This window comes from Sycon ciliatum, chromosome 4 (genome assembly GCF_964019385.1).
Source record: "Sycon ciliatum chromosome 4, ocSycCili1.1, whole genome shotgun sequence".
NCBI lineage: Eukaryota > Metazoa > Porifera > Calcarea > Leucosolenida > Sycettidae > Sycon > Sycon ciliatum.
In genome coordinates, this window is record NC_088646.1 from 719,217 (window position 1) to 736,668 (window position 17,452).

The 17,452-nt window shown below is 46.2% G+C and overlaps 1 protein-coding gene and 1 non-coding gene across 2 annotated transcripts in view; one reads left to right on the plus strand and one right to left on the minus strand.

The window, feature by feature from the left end:
* The window catches only part of LOC135813772 (poly(A)-specific ribonuclease PNLDC1-like), a gene marked incomplete at its 5' end in the record, with an annotated part of 26,533 nt that extends 14,235 nt beyond the window's left edge, over positions 1-12,298 (plus strand). The window contains 9 exon segments of the mRNA XM_065326778.1: positions 777-847; positions 3,091-3,158; positions 5,080-5,130; positions 5,762-5,804; positions 6,721-6,820; positions 8,848-8,937; positions 9,766-9,854; positions 10,594-10,683; positions 11,463-12,298. Coding sequence (XP_065182850.1) covers positions 777-847; positions 3,091-3,158; positions 5,080-5,130; positions 5,762-5,804; positions 6,721-6,820; positions 8,848-8,937; positions 9,766-9,854; positions 10,594-10,683; positions 11,463-11,550 — 690 coding nt within the window. The 3' untranslated portion in view covers positions 11,551-12,298.
* A 2,318-nt stretch (positions 12,299-14,616) lies between these two features.
* LOC135816247 (small nucleolar RNA U3) lies at positions 14,617-14,836 on the minus strand. Its single transcript, XR_010553373.1, has one exon. It is a non-coding gene; the product is annotated as a small nucleolar RNA U3 (small nucleolar RNA).
* Positions 14,837-17,452: the final 2,616 nt, after the last annotated feature.

Here is a 17,452-nt window from a genome sequence, read left to right on the forward strand (position 1 = left end):
GTTAGTGTAATTCAAGGGCGTCGGAACCGCACCGGCCGGGGCGGCCATGGCCGCCCCACTTTTTCGGCTTTTTTTTAGCACACTGCAACAAAGCGCGATGATCTCAGCGCAAACGTGGCAAATCCTTGTCCCCGATCGTGGTTTGTTGCAGAATCAAAAGTCCATGTACACTGAAATGGCACCAAATGCCTGGGAATGCTTGCAATTGGCTTCAATTTTTGAATTTTTTTCCTGGGGGAGGGTAATATTTGTCCCCGATCGTAGCATCTTCTTGGTTTTTTGCAGAATCAAAAAGTCTTTCATTGTAGTTACCGTACACTGAAATGGCACCGAATGCCCGGAAATGCTTAATTTTTGAAATTTTTCCCGGGGACGACCCCCGGACCCCCCTTCCATGGCCGCCCCACCTCCAAAGTCAGTGCGACGCGCCTGTGGATTGAGCACTATTTGCAGCAAGGACCTCAAACACTTTATTAATCAGACACTTTATCCGTTAAATCTCTGTGTACATTGTATATCTTATAGTAGTTATCTACCCACTGGTGTTACGCTGCTACACTGTTAGTTTTGAATATTGCCATGGCTACTGGTGATGTCGATTAGGCACTGCTCCAAAGGAGGCAATGGGTTTCACTGTCGCTGAAGCAGGAATGCCTGGAATAGTTTGAAATTTGATTGCATCTCGTTGTAGCTGTTTGTTTCGTCCAGGATATGTGTAGTATTTGATCCAGGAATCCTTGCTGTATCTGCATCTTGTTTTCCCATGCTGTTCGTAGGAGCTGTCACACCCTGGCGGTGATCTTGTCCGAAACACCGGATTGGACGCATTACATACTAATCTGACAAGGTTAGTATTAGTTTGTACCAGGGAGTAGTAACAGGGTTCGCAGCGAAGTTTGGAAGTCTGGAAAAAGTTTGGATTTTATAATTCAATTTTCCAGGTCTGGAAAAAGTTTTGAAAAGGCGCTCCTTTTGGAATAGTTTGGAAAAAGTTTTGAATTTCGAGTTTTTGGCCGTGGATGTGCTGCACTCCTGCAGTGCAAGTGGCCGTTTTGACTACCGCGATAGAAGACGCGCTGGCGATGTGTGGTGTTCACTGATGTACGAGTCTCGTACAGTCATTTCAGTGCAGCTCAAGCGCGGCCGGTGATGACTTTTATTTGGCCGTTTTTCGTTACTGGCGCTCGCGCTCGACTTTGATTCTTTGAAGTCGGGACAGCAGGATGGCGAGGTCCTTTCGCACTCAGATGAGTTTGCTGGCGAGGATGAAGCCGTCTTTTGCGCTGAGACGAACACCAGCTATGTAAATGTTTCATTGGAACCCCTTCTGGAGGCGGATTTGAACTTACGGAGGGGAACTGAGTTACTCTCGTCGTATGAATTCCCTTGCTATTTTCGGGGGCTCTAGCTGCTGAAGGCGATGCCATCGCAATGTACCTTGGTGAATTTGTTGATGGTAGTGGTACCAGGGAGGATTTTACTACTCCCTGGTTGTACTCGTAGTGGAGAAGACAGTGCAGAAGAGATTCATAATTTATTTTTCCTGCACGAGTGGGTTTGGAAATTCTTGAAATTGGTTTGGAAAAAGTTTGGAAAAAGTTTGGAATTTTGTGTGCTTGGTTGGCTGCGAACCCTGTAGTAAACTACTGGTATTTAACTACTCCCATGCATGTGACATGTCTAATACATGTACTTGCTGATGGCAGTGGCATGAACATGTTACTATGATGCCAACCTGTTGCCATACATCATGTGCATCATTTTGAATGGTGCTTCGGGTGGGAAAGTCAGCAAGAACTCCTCTTTGTTCCTTCGATTCAGTGCAAACAGGCATTTCAAATAATTGATCGTTCGGACAGTTGACTGCCGTATACTAGTATTCGGCATTCTACTGTATAAAGATACAGCTGAGCATAAAGTGAACAGACTAAAGCAGCCAATCAGCTAATACCTGTACTATGTTCTATGTAGGTCATGAGCAGGATACCATCATACCATCTCACCTATGGCAAGTAACCTGGGAACTAGCAAAACAATATAATTGTCATGTCAGCAAATTTAGATAAAAGGGGGTTTGTCAACTGACAACCGCTCTATTTAGTTGCTATTCACTCTTGGTGCATGCGCTGGATGAAAATTCTTTTATTTGTGACGTCGAAAAAATTATTGACGTTTCGGGCCGGTCACCCATCGTCGGCAAATTTAGAACCCAATGTATGCAGGAGTTTAGAACCCAATGTATGCAGGAGTTGTCCACAAGGGGCATCTAGAAGCCAAGCCTTATACGGTGTTTAGAAAAACAAGCAAACTATAACAGGGAAGACAGGCATGGCAATGTCTTTCTCAAGCATGTTAGATCCGCTCCAGTAGCTCAAGAAGTGCTGACTGCTCGGTAGCTAGTTACCAGTGACCTTGGTACCCTGTTTTAGCGTACTAGTACAGCAGCATGTGTGCTTTGTACAGAACCAATCATAAACCATAACTGCTTGTAGTGCTGTCTCAAAGGCCATACATTGCATCATCTAGCCATACTATTACTAACACTGCATCATCTAGCCATACTAGCACTAACACTGCATCATCTAGCCATACTAGCACTAACACTGCATCATCTAGCCATACTAGCACTAACACTGCATCATCTAGCCATACTAGCACTAACACTGCATCATCTAGCCATACTAGCACTAACACTGCATCATCTAGCCATACTAGCACTGCATCATCTAGCCATACTAGCACTAACACTGCATCATCTAGCCATACTAGCACTAACACTGCATCATCTAGCCATACTAACACTGCATCATCTAGCCATACTAGCACTGCATCATCTACTTGGTAGCCATATTTATACACTAAATACACAGTGAATAGAATGTCTCAACACGTACACTATTGCCGCTGATGTCTCTCTCCCCTCTCCCGGGGAGACCCACGTGACCAGTTTTGGCAGAGAGCAAATAGAAGTAAGTACAGTGCATGTGTGTGTGTCTGTATTGTGTGTTTGTGCATGTGTGTCTGTGTGCGTGTGTGTGGGTTTGTGTGTATGTGTCTGTGTATCTGTGTCTGTGTGTGTTTCTGTTGCAGTAAGGCCTGTGACAATACTGCGGCGATGTTTCCGTCAATACACCTGGACACAGAGTCCAGTAGATACGGTCAGTGCATGTGTTGGTGTATATGTGTATATGTGTATACAGTATAGTACCAAGAGTAGATAAACAAGAGTGTGCAATTCCGGATCTCTCCTGCACAATCTGCAGATACCCTGCCACGGCGGAATTTTTTGTTGACGTCACCTTTTTTCAGAAGAACGCGCATTTTGCCGCAGAGCAGTGTGAGAGCATGTGCTGGGCACCGACCTTGTAGTGTAAAGCCGGCCAAGAGCACGAGGGAAAAAGACTCGCAGCGCGTGCTTCGTCGAAAGGATTACGTCAACAAAAAATTCCGCCGTGGGCCTACCCATCCGCGAGTTGCACACTCTTGTTTATCTACTCTTGGTAAAACCTGTAATGACGACCACTCAACCATGGCGACCACTTTTCCTTGTCACGGACGCATTCACATTCAAAACACCTCGGATATGGCGACCACTCGCTCAACGCGACCGACGACCACCCACCCGCGACCGCGTTGCACAGTGCTAGTCATGTAAATGTACGCATTGCATGGTGCATCAGGCATGGTAGATCTACACATCAATTTAGGAAGTGTAGATGTACATGGTGCATGCATGACATTTGACAGGTCTGAGGACCCCAGGCACACGGGCCGTGCTAGAGTAGCATAGGTGTGTGTGTGTGCACTGTGATGCACTGATCAAAATGATGTATCACATGTGGATATGGTCACGTGATCCACTGAACCTGGATAAGAAGACCACCTGGCCACGGCGACCACTTTTTCTCGTCCCTTGAGTGGTCGCCTTAGACAGGTTTCACTATATGTGTAGGAATTCAAAGATCACACAGCATTGACAGCAATGAAGCAAACACATCTTTTTCCCCCGTTATTCTGAGTTTCGTTTGAAACACTCATCAGACAGCAGATGTGTAGGAATTCAAGTTGGAAGAGGTGGTGCCTGGCAAGTAGGGCAGACAACCCGGTGACAAATCACCTCGACTCCCAAACTACCAGAATATTACAGCTCGTGAGGAGAGGGCTACAATGGGTGTCGCTGTTGTTGATGACAGACCAACGAGAATGAATTTATTTCTTGTGCATGCTTATAACAAGTTGTTGTAGTGACTACACAGTCACCAGCACACTCAGTCCATTTCCACTAGAATGCCTCGTTTACTTAGACAAAGAACTGAGTGTGCTGGTGACTGTGTAGTCACTACAGTTGTAATACAGCATTGTGTAGGCATTGTGTAGGCATTGTGTAGGCATTGTGTAGGCATTGTGTAGGCATTGTGTAGGCATTGTGTAGGCATTGTGTAGGCATTGTGTAGGCATTGTGTAGGCATTGTGTAGGCATTGTGTAGGCATTGTGTAGGCATTGTGTAGGCATTGTGTAGGCATTGTGTAGGCATTGTGTAGGCATTGTGTAGGCATTGTGTCACTACATCAGATGTACTGGTAAGTACACTGTCGTCACTATAGATCAGCAGCAACAGCAGCGCATCTCTGTCCGGCAATCACTCTGTACATGTACTACAGTCAGACGTGGCTAGGCGAGGGAACCGGATAACCGAACACCGGTTATGCTGGATGCACCGCGTATGCTGTAAATCTGTAGCCAGCCTATTTTCTTCCGGATGGCAAGAGATCCGGATAAAAGAGGACCGGAGAAGCGAGGTCTGACTGTAGTATTAATCTACTCTGGGTCAGTTTGGCCATAAGTAGTGGACATCTCTCAGCCAAGGACACCTGTGTGTACAGGACAGGTCTTGTTACTAGTGTATCTGTTACTGAAACACATTCCACTGTACATGTGCTGCTGCTGCTGCTGCTGCTGCTGCTGCTGCTGCTGCTGCTGCTGCTGCTGCTGTTGCTGCAATGCAATGGCAATTCCAAAGCAATATTTTTGTGGGTTGTATCTATATTTTCTGTATGCTCTGCTGGTTGTTGCTGTAGAGGAGGCTCAGTTTCATGAAGCCGGCTATGACTCGTTCGTGGCGGGTGTAGGTGAGTACCATACGTTCTTTGCTAGCACAGTGCGTATCTCGTATTTTCGTAATCATAACATGGGTTTCAAGTGAACATTGATTCTTACAAGCAATGTTATCACATAGTAGAATATATCGGTCGAAAGAATGGACTTTGTGTAGCAAAACATGCCAGATTAGTACAAAGTGTATTACCTGTGGTAATAACATCTATCAATACAAAGTGTATTGCCTGTCAGGCTGTGGTAATAACACCTGTCCATTGTAGTTCTGATTTGACTGGCATTGTGTCGTAGTGCTGCAGGTTCAGCTGTTGTGGTCATGTAACACAAGTTGCATAGCCACATGGTAAGCTCCAAAAACGGGCAGCCCGGACATACGAGACAGCAAAGTGACATTTCTCCCCTTTCGAAGAGTGCTCGATACCCATAATTATAGGTTGGAGCCACAGAATGTGCACATAACAAACCTGTGGGACGAAATGGGTGTTGCACTGCTTTAGAACTTTTTACAGTAGTTTGAACTACACTACATGTACAGTGGGGTACTGTCACGGAGTCTTGTTTTACAGCACACGGACTATAATGCCTTCTGTCTCCTGCTGCTGCTGTGTATTTTCTATGCTGCCCTTGTACCCTGCCTCGGTACAGTCTTGATTCGCATGTGTCATCTACTGGCACGGCAAAGCATGGCGTAAGTGACTCAGTCTCTCTCTCTCTCTCTCTCTCTCTCTCTCTCTCTCTCTCACTCACTCACTCACTCACTCTCTCTATCTATCTCTCTCTCTCTCTCTCTATCTCCATTTCTGTCTCTTTCCCTGTTTCAATCCCTGTGCTTATCCTCGTCTCTCTATTGGATAAATTTATGATTGACAGATTTCAAGAATACTATGTTGATCAGCACGTGTGTGTTTGGGGGGGGGGGGAGCTCTTGCTAGGATGTAAGGTTGCCCGCACACTGCCGGGGGTAACACTGCTTACTGGTTTATCACACAACAGTACTTCAGTACATCTACAAATACAGGCATGCACATGTAGAGGTGAACCTTCAATCCTTGCTTCCACAACCTCAATCCTTTCTTAAACAACCTCAATCTTGGTTTCAACGACTGCCCATTGTTATGCCCAAGGACCAGTCTATCATCGTGGTCTTTGAACACGGGCGGACCAGTCTATCATCGTGGTCTTTGAACACGGGCGGTCTCTGAAACCAGGGTAACCCGTGCAGGCTTGTGCACTCTATACACTTGATGCCAGAGAATAGTGGCCTTATAAACCAGGTGATTGCTGAAATCAGGTGACCCCGTTTCACATGGTTGTAATTTTTAAATAATTAATATCCTATCCCCTGGCTCAGCCTATACGTACGTAGTCTAACGAAAGAAAGTGTGAATTCCACTGGAAAGGTCAACTGTGATGGCTTGTCTGTTTGTTTGTCTGTTTGTCTGTCTGTTTGTCTGTCTGTCTGTCTGTCTGTCTGTCTGTCTGTCTGTCTGTCTGTCTGTCTGTCTGTCTGTCTGTCTGTCTGACTGTCTGTTTGTCTGTCTGTTTGTCTGTCTGTTGGTCTGCCTGTGTGTTGCCGGTTACTTGTGTACTACCCTAATCCATAGTACCGAGGATAGAGCAACAACAAGCTGGGCGAAGATTTGTAAGCTGATTGAAGGTCATATTAACTTGATCAATGTCATACGTGGATCAGTTCAGTATCTGGTAAGTGAGTTGTGTACACAGTGAGTGAGTTGTGTATACAGTGAGTGAGTTGTGTGTACAGTGAGTGAGTTGTGTATACAGTGAGTGAGTTGTGTGTACAGTGAGTGAGTTGTGTATACAGTGAGTGAGTTGTGTGTACAGTGAGTGAGTTGTGTGTACAGTGAGTGAGTTGTGTGTACAGTGAGTGAGTTGTGTGTACAGTGAGTGAGTTGTGTATACAGTGAGTGAGTTGTGTGTACAGTGAGTGAGTTGTGTATACAGTGAGTGAGTTGTGTGTACAGTGAGTGAGTTGTGTGTACAGTGAGTGAGTTGTGTATACAGTGAGTGAGTTGTGTATACAGTGAGTGAGTTGTGTGTACAGTGAGTGAGTTGTGTGTACAGTAAGTGAGTTGTGTATACAGTGAGTGAGTTGTGTGTACAGTGAGTGAGTTGTGCACACAGTCCAGCATGCAAATAACAAGTACATCTGATTTCATGTAGTGTCTGCATGATCAGTGTTTGTAAGCACAGAGCTACTACAGGGTTGCAGGGTTGCAGAGTTACAAGCATCTCTGTCGTCCTTGTTTTGCTTGTGTGCATTCTTTTTGGGTATGGTGAGGGCGGTGGTGAGGGCGGTGGTGATGGTGGTGGTGATGGTGGTGAGGGCGGTGGTGAGGGCGGTGGTGATGGCGGTGGTGAGGGCGGTGGTGAGGGCGGTGGTGAGGGCGGTGGTGAGGGCGGTGGTGATGGTGGTGGTGATGGTGGTGGTGGTGGTGAGGGCGGTGGTGATGGTGATGGTGGTGGTGATGGTGATGGTGGTGGTGGTGATGGTGGTGAGGGCGGTGGTGATGGTGGTGGTGGTGATGGTGGTGAGGGTGAGGGTGGTGGTGGCAGGCCCGGCAGAAGCAATTGTTGATTGGTCCGGCCAAGTTTTTTCGCTAGCACAGCACTTGCGCACGTGTGACACAACACAACGTCTCTTTGCTCATCGTAGGTCAACCAAGACCATGTCTTGAAATATGACGCCTGACAAGAGCGCTTCACCACTGTCTTTTTCCCAAATTCCCGCCGAGGAAACGCGAAGGAAGTGGTTGGGTGGACTGGCACTTCTGGCACAGATATTTCGCTGGAAGAAGCCATAGCTGCTAATGCACTGCAGCTAAGCTGACCAAACAGCGAGAAAAAATTGAAAAACTACTTCGTTCAGTAAAAGAATCTGAAGCACTCGACGAAAAACCCTCAAGACTACAAAATTATATTTTAATTGTAAAATTCATCATGGCACGTGCTTTCACTTCAGGTTGCGCGTCTCGCGCCACATGCACAGGCCCACGGCCCACAGCACAGCCCACAGCACAGGCCACAGCTAGCTAGCTAGCTAGCCCTCAAGCGCGCACGCGTGCACGGCAAGATCAGTACAGAGCCAGATCGCAACCTCGCAAGTACGCGTACATGCAATCGATGATCACAACATAAAGTTAACTTATAACCAGGGAGTCGTATGCTTATAACGTTATACGTTACTGCGTCGTAAAAAAAATCGTCGGTGGCCGAAAAGTTGGTCCGGCCATGGCCGGACCGACCGGAGCGGCTCCGCCGGCCCTGGGTGGTGGTGAGGGTGGTGGTGGTGGTGAGGGCGGTGGTGGTGAGGGTGGTGGTGAGGGCGGTGGTGGTGAGGGCGGTGGTGGTGAGGGCGGTGGTGGTGGTGAGGGCGGTGGTGAGGGCAGTGGTGGTGAGGGCGGTGGTGGTGGTGGTGAGGGTGGTGATGGTGGTGGTGGACCGGTGGTGGTGAGGGCGGTGATGGTGGTGAGGGCGGTGGTGAGGGTGGTGATGGTAGAGACTGCATCATCTTGTTGCTTTGTTGACACTGTACACCTGTAATTGGTTATGTAATACTTTCTGTGCATGTATGTGTGTGTGCCTGTGTGTGTGTGTGTGTGTGTGTGTGTGTGTGTGTGTACGTGTGTGTGTGTGTGTGTGTGTGTGTACGTGTGTATGTGTGCCTGTGTGTGTGTGGGTTGGTGCATGCGTGCATCATTGTATTGCAGAGCATCACCGGTCCTGACCCAAGTAGCTGCAGACCGACATGGCTTGAACTTACGAGTCGCAGTTTTCTAGGAAAACTCACGAGAGATGAGGTATTAATATTGACTGGTTTGAGGGAAAGAGACAAACGGGAAACCAATGAGGTATTGGTTGCTTTTGTTTAGTGTGTTGATGAGAGAGGAGGTAATGGCTGCTTTTGTTTAGTGTGTTGAAATGTTGCTCCACCTTGACCAAACCATACCCGACATCATCCGGGGATCACTCTTATCTTCAAGAGCCTTGATTGACCAGAGTGTATGTGTGCATGCATGTGGTGGTGAGCGGGGAGGTTCAATGGTGGGTACAGGGATGAATTTATCCTGTATCGCATCGCAGTTTGCGATGCATAATCGATCTACTGCTACTCAAAAGTCACCGTGACTCGCAGAAAATTGCGATACATACAGACTATCCATGCTCAGCCTGCGCTGTCAAGTAACAATATATAATATATTACATGCATACTGTGCAGTGTATGTGGTGCAGGTACTCTCAATCTGGGTGCACATGTATGCTTCAGTCGTTTTTTTGCAAACGGGCTTTCAGGCATCACCCTCAAGAAGGACAATGTGGTAAACACCCAACCTTCAAAGAATAATGCTAATCAAAGTCAAAGATTGCTACACAACTGTGATTTTGTATAGCAAAAACTGCTATGCAAAAATATGACGGTAAATTCATCCCTGGGGTATATGTATGGCCTGGGTGTTGCGTATCTTTCTCGTGGGTGGCATTTTTCCTGTTGTTCGGTTTCGTCTCGATGGCTGCTGTAGTGATCCAGTCGGGGACTATTTTCCAAGTTTTGCAAATGGTTGTGCTGTTCGGCTGTTAGTCCTGTTGTGGTCTTGTCCTTGCTTTTTTCATGTGCCTGCTATCATCAGGTGGTGGAGTGTCTGGAGCAGTATGACAAGCTAGATTACGAGCTGCAGGGATCCAACAGGTGCATTATTGCTGCCGAGCATGCTGAAAGGTATGTGCATGTACATGACTTCATGTACAGTGCTGCTCAACGAAATCCAGTCGCGAGAGTCAAGTTGGTGCCTTGCACCTTTCCGCAGCCCAGTGTTCGCAGGTCTAGGGCTGCGCAACACCCAGTGTACTTGAGAAACTCGACTGGATTTCATTGAGCAGAACTGCACATGTACAACATCTGTGTCTGCTGTTCTTGCCGAGGTTTCTTGTTGACAAGGGCCGCTAATCCATGGCGTTGTTAGTGTTGTAAAATCATGCTGTTACCATGTTTGGTGTAAAGGCAACTACACACATATCTCTCTTATCCGGGCTGTCCGGGGTCGGGCACTGCCGAAACTTTGAAATGTCTGTAACTCTGAATGGCATGCGTTTCAATGGGGTAGGGTCAGAGGCCAGATCTGGCATATGACCTCACTCTAAGTACATACTTCCCACCAAAATTGGCAAAGAGTAGTAACTGTAATATTTCCACTGAACCTCACCCACAGGGTGCCCGGTAGGCAGAGCTCCGAGGTGCCCAGAACTCCGGATAAGAGAGACCCGCGAGGGTAGTACAGTCGTGTAGTGTGTATGAGCGAGTGTGAGCCAATGCAATATCAAAATGCAGAAAATGAAAGAAATGTGTGCCTGTATGGACCCAATGCTGAAGGCAGCAAGATGATGTGGCCTCATCAGTACAGCTACGAGCTTTATTAATACATGTATGTGTGTATGTGTGTGTCCGTATGTGTGTACAGTGCACGCCGCCTTCACAACGACTTTGCAGACCATCCGCTGTTCCAGCTATCAGAATATCAACCCTCAACGTCGCCGCTTGTCTATGTTGGGTAAGCTTGCCGTGTTATGTGGAAGCTGGGCTGTGTTTGGTAGTGTTACTTGTAACAAGTTATGTGGGACTGTGTTGGGTATTCATGAAGCTGGCCAGTGTTATGTGGGTATCAGTATTCAATACTATTCATGAAGTAGGCATGAAGCCAACTTTATTAACATGCCATGTAGAGGGGTGACACCCCCTTGTTGGAACGCTGTGGACAATGGGATCAGGCTCAGATTCCAGGGCGTTGTGGACGCGGCGGCATTGGGTGTGTTGCATTGCAATGTGACTGATCAGTGGGCATTGTGTCCAGGGGGTAGTATTACCAAGAGTATAATATTATAACCCCCCAAGAGTGTGCAACTCCTGATACCCTTTCTATGGGGTACGCCGACGGCGAAAACTAACATAACGTGGTGCAGTGTCGCAGTTGTACGTTTCCAGCCCGTTTTTAGCGAGCAGCGGAGTACTAAAAAAAGCACTTTCTGACCGAAACTCACTGCACGTATGCAAATGCCCAGCATGATCACGGCAGATTTTCGGATTGCGCGCACGCTATCCTACGTTTGTACGTAGTACAAAGGTATCTGAGACACGTGATGTGAGTTTTCGCCGTCGGAGACCCCATATGCAGAGTTGCACACTCTTGGGGGGTTATATACTCTTGGTATTACATGTAGTAACATTTCTGCTGATTATAATAAAAACTTTGTGTCGAGTAGTAACAGCAACCCATGTGCATGCGTCAGTGCTACATACGCTCTTTCACGTTTTTTTTGTCTTTTTTCGCAGATTTGGTGGAGCTGCGCTTTTAGCAGGTGCAGCAGCTGTGTACTATCTCAAGCCTGATTATCTTGCCCGGCTACAGTCGTTGATGTAGCATAAAAAGGGTCGCTGCTATCATTGATGAAACACCTAACTACAACATTGGTTTTACCAAACAGTACGAGGTACACTATACTGGCGATTTTCTGTTCAGCAGTTCTACCTTTCGCTGTTGGTGGTGATGGTGGTGGTGGTGTTTTCTTTTGGTTGTTTTTGGTCGTAATTGTAAGATGTGTCACTTCTGGCTGGGTCATATTTTCAAAATTTCTATTTCGCATCAAAAATTCTCTCTTTTTGATGTTATTTATCACAATACATCCTTTATAGTGGTAATTTCTATTTCGCATCAAAAATTCTCTCTTGATATTATCACAAGATACATCCTTTGTAATGTGTTGAAATTTGTTAATCAGTGCAATGCTGCGCGTACTGATGAGCGTTGTGCGAAAGCTAGTTAGATGCATTTATATTTGTCATCGTTCGGAACTGCTGCTGCATAGCCCCAATGAAGACTTGGCAACTTCACGCCTTGCGCTGTGATACCCCTTAGAATTTCCCACCTTGCTCCCCCTTATGTTCAGGCTGCCTGTTTTGGAGCCATCAGTTGCCTGATGATCGTAGTAATACGTGAAACTCAGAGTTGTGACAAAACTTCCAATCTCTCTGGTGTATTTTTCATCGATCCTATTACTGCTTTAGTAGCGCAGCTGAATACTTTATTCATGCAGGGTAAAACGGTGGAGACAATGTGCAAATTGTTCTTCACATCACATTTCGACGACGTAGAGACAATCATTTCAAAAAAGTAATAAATAGGATAATTTCCGCTGTCATCACTACACAACGAAGAAGTCATGAAGATTTTCCAAAATATTGAACGATATGCTTCTAGCTATGTAGCGCTTGCGCCGAACACCATTCAGGATGTCGACCTGATTCCTAGAGTACCGTAAAGTCGCGGATAAAAGCCGGGCTTATAAGCACATAAGCCGCTTTCAGCATCAGGCTTTAATGCAAACCAGGCTTGTATGCAAACCATGCTTATATGCACCACTGATATTTTTGCCAGGCTTGTATGCACATAGAACCAGGCTTCTACGCACGACGTAGATCTACCACTGACTACCGGTATGCGGTATGGCGGCAGTTTTACTATGCACCGTACATAGCGCATGCACTCTCGACCTACCCGATCCGCGCTTGCATAGAAGCCAGGCTTCTACGCGCGACAGGCTTATATGCATTTGACCCGTTAGATTTTCAGGCTTCTATCCGCGATGTGCTTGTATGCAAACCCGGCTTTTATCCGCGACTTTACGGTATCTCCGCTTAAAAAATACTCTAGGAATCAGGAGTTCAAGAGTTCAGCCACCAGCAAGCCAAGAAGAAAACACATTGGGGAAGGAGAAACAAGCCAGAAAATTCTATCGGAGAAATCTAAAATTCTACCCATCCCAAGCCCCGCCACCATTTTTATAGCCTATCCTGGCTCTGAACTTCACACCTGAAACGAGTCAACCACCCTCAGCCAATCAGATTTCTTCTTGGCCTGCTGATGGCTGAACAGTGAACACTTGTTATTTCTGCATGAGGAAGGAGAAACAAGCCGTAAAATTCTACCGGAGAAGAAAAATCTAAAACCTAAAGTTCTAGCGAAAATCATTTTGGTTTCTGTACACTGGATATGAAGCCTGATTATTACATAATGATGAAACGGCTGTATGAAAGAACCATTACGAATTATTTTGGAACGATTCTGTTTTTTCGAATTTCGCTGAACATTACTGCCGGGGTTCAAGAGTCGGCGGCAGAGCAGTCGGCAGAGCAGTCCAACTTTCGGGAATGTTGAACGGAAAGAAGCAGTCCGAAGTTGTTTTCGACTTCTCGTTCAAAAATTATTAACGTTTATCTGCCGACACCATTTTAGTTGCCCATAGTAACCACGTAGTAAGCACAATGATGGTGATCTTCTGCAAGCATAGTTTGGCTTTACTGTCATAGAATGACTGTGTACACACATAAGAAGTAGAGTATGTGTATCCATAAACAAGAGTATGCAACTGTGATCTCTTTTCTATGGGCCAGATGTGCGGCGCGCTGCCTTCATTACGTTATTCAGTTGCAGTCCGCGCACTGCGGAAAATCAAGTACCACACTTTGGAAGTCCATTTTAAACCTCAGTCCCTCTGGTGTTAAAATGAACTTTCCTACGGAACTAGAGTTCACGCGCCAAGATTTAGAGATCGCTAACGCCGTCTTCACACTACGTTCACTAGTGAGGTTCTGCGACACGGTAAAACGTACCAAAGTACATTTGGAAACCTCGCCGCAGACAAGGAAATACATGTACTGTAAAAGCCATATATTATAACGAAGTGCTAACTCTAACGAGTTAACAAGGAGAAATCTGTTGTTAAAATAGAAATCGTTATACAGAAATCGACACATATACGGTCCTATTAAAGCGTTGAGAATAAGTGAGAATCGTTACCTTTGGTACACGTAAACCAGTCAATTTTGGGAAATCGTTATATATGCGCCTCGTTAGAATAATGGCTTTTACAGTAGACCGATTGCCATTTGTGCAGATCCACGAAATCCCTTAGACCCGGTAGGGTGTTCATTGTGTGCTATCAAGAGTAGATAAACAAGAGTGTGCAACTCGCGGATGGGTATCTGCAGATTATGCAGGAGAGATCTGGAGTTGCACACTCTTGTTTATCTACTCTTGGTACTATCAGTATGCATGCGGATTTGACCTCTTTAGCGTCATAATTCAATGACCAGCAATCGCTTTTCCAGCTTCTTCACTTTTATTTGGTTAGAACTAATGACTAGCTAGATCTTTGTCAGAAAAAGGTTTTCATATGAAATGCCTTCAGGCCCCATTTCTTAGTGGAAATAGCAGAAAACACAATAGGGTCCTGCACATTCAACACCCTACCGGGTCTATGGGATTTCGTGGATCTGTACAAATGGCAATCGGTCTATTGAAACGCACGTACGAGTTCGCTTGAAAAGAAGCTGGGGAACATACGCAAATTCATCCAAAAAGTCGTATGCATGCGTGATAAAACACAAAAGTTGGAACTAAAGATTCTTTTTTCATTATATAAAAAAAGCCACTCATAAAGCAGCCTCCCCCTCCACAATGACCAGAAGGTCAGAGCAGAACAGTCATCAATCACCAGCACTCTTGCATCCAAGGATGCTGTCGTGCTGGTGCGCTTCCCGCTCAGGGGAGGATGCTACATGTCATCCTCATGGCTTATGCGGTTGTCTTTGTAGGAGAACAAAGACGGGATACGTACTATAGAAATGATCCTAGTGAGTACGATCTTGGTTTTTCACCATCATGGAAAATAGTAATATACACTATCTTGTGCACGTGGCAATCATCACTAAACTCGCTCTACTAGTAATCCCTTGGATTGCCTCTAGGTGCTTGCACATTGTCAACCCCAATGGGGGGTTTCATTATATATTGGAACCATGCATGAATTAATGCACGTGTCGGTGTTATTGCTTGTTGCTATGGTGACATGATTGTCAGCTCAGGTACATGTATATTTCCAGAACAGATTTTGATCTACAAAGTCAGGAATTCTCAATGGTTCAAACCCCACCAACGGCAATGGATGCATTTTTTCTTTATTTTCCGGTATAGCGCATGTTGGGAAAATGGGCCAGGCATACCCAGGGAACACTTATTGTTGCCCAAGTGTTACGCAATTCTGGCTCCACGTCTCTGGGGTGAGCATTCCGAGGTGCACGTCAGCAGCCAGAGAGCAGATGCGGGGTCTGCTAACCCTAGCTCATAGCAAGGGCTAGCAACAAGAGTACATAAACCAGAGTGTGCTACTGTGCATATCAGATCTGAAACAGCGCAGTTCGTGCACTACGTCACCCTTACGAGGTCAGCCAAGCCGCAACTTGCGTACAGCTTAAATTATCATGTTTCATAGCCCGGGCCGGAAATCAGCCAAGTTTGCTTGATTTTAGACGTCCTGTTTCAGGATTTCGGTGTTTTGTGTGACTGTGTATGTGCGCACTACCGACAAGTAAAGTCACCAGGCTATCCGTATCAAAAACCGAAATCAGGACAAACTCAGTGACCTGCACCACTGCGACTGGTTACGCAACTTTTCACCATACCTGTGGCTTACCATGCCGTCAGAAATGACGTACTGCACGAATTACGCTCCCACAGGAACCATCCCGAGTTGCACACTCTGGTTTATGTACTCTTGCTAGCAATAATAACAGTGACAATGGTTGGGTGAAGAATCTATTGCCGTGGTCAGGACAAAAACAAATACAGACGTGTCACATGCACATTGCCCCGGTCACGGACATACTGGAAGACAGGAACGGGCTACATATATTCTCCTCATCACCTTTTCGAGAAACATCGTAGAAGAGATTAGTTGAAGTATCCCAATAGAACGGTTTCCATCATTTTAGAGTTTTTCAGTAGAATTGTCATTGTGATAATGATGTTCGATCCGATCAACCATCTCCACTACACATGACGTAGCTATTCCAAACTCTTCGGAACTAATCCACCCAGAGTCTCCCATTGGATGAGGTTGTGGAGTTTCGAGGAGTTTTGAGGAAACTTTCACTTTCTGAAGAGGCCATTAAGCCACCTCTTCAGAAAAACGAAACTCCTCGAAAACAGACGAAAAGTCAAGAACGCCGCCCCCTAAGTGTCAACTTACAAAACTGTGCAAGTGCAACCAAGAGTTCATACCTCTTCGGAACTAATCCACCTCTCCCATCGGATGAGGTTGTGGAGTTTCGAGGAGTTTCGAGGAAACTTTCACTTTCTGAAGAGGCCAATAAGCCACCTCTTCAGAAAAACGAAACTCCTCGAAAACAGACGAAAAGTCAAGAACGCCGCCCCCTAAGTGTCAACTTACAAAACTGTGCAAGTGCAACCAAGAGTTCATACCTCTTCGGAACTAATCCACCTCTCCCATCGGATGAGGTTGTGGAGTTTCGAGGAGTTTCGAGGAAACTTTCACTTTCTGAAGAGGCCAATAAGCCACCTCTTCAGAAAAACGAAACTCCTCGAAAACAGACGAAAAGTCAAGAACGCCGCCCCCTAAGTGTCAACTATTACTTACAAGACTGTGCAAATGCAATCAAGAGTTCATAAGGATACTCTTGGTACATCTACTGTCGTGGACATGGAAATCCAGTCGATTGACCGGGCCGGCGCCCTCGCTCAGCGCAGACAGAACATTGCATGCAGTGCACGTTGATCTGATATGATGCGACCAGGGCGCGCGCGCGCTGCAGCGTGTGTGTACTGCTTACCCACGGCTGCATGCATGGCCAGCGCCCTGGGGCCGCTAGACGTGCGACCGGATTTCCATGTCCACGACAGTACGATCATGTACAGTAGTGTCAAGAGTACATGAACTCTTGTACTCTTGGTAGTCTTCACTACAGTACCGTAGAATCCCGCGGATAAGCCCACCCGCGTATAAGCCCATGCCCGCGCATAAGCCCAGGGTTTGTTCGAACATCACTAGGCTTCATCGTACAAGCCCATGGGCCTAGGTCATACCGAGAGTCCACAAATTATGGACTCTTGGCCATACCATGTATGTAGACTGTAGTACATGCACATTATAGTTTTTTTCATACATTTCAGCACAATCATCGGTTGTTTTTGTTTGCACAGTGGTTTTCAGCAATGTACTTCTCACTTCCTTGATACTTTTCAATAGCACAACTTGGTGTCGGCGTATAAGCCCATGCCCGCATATAAGCTCATGTTCTCGTATAAGCCCACCGAAATATCCTTGTGAAACAGATCATGAAGCCCATGGGCTTATCCGCGGGATTCTACGGTATGTTATTTGAGCATATCGCATGCATCCTACCTTACGCTTACAGTCGCAACATCAACGAGTCAACCATGCTAGTCAGTCACGCTAGCATACAGG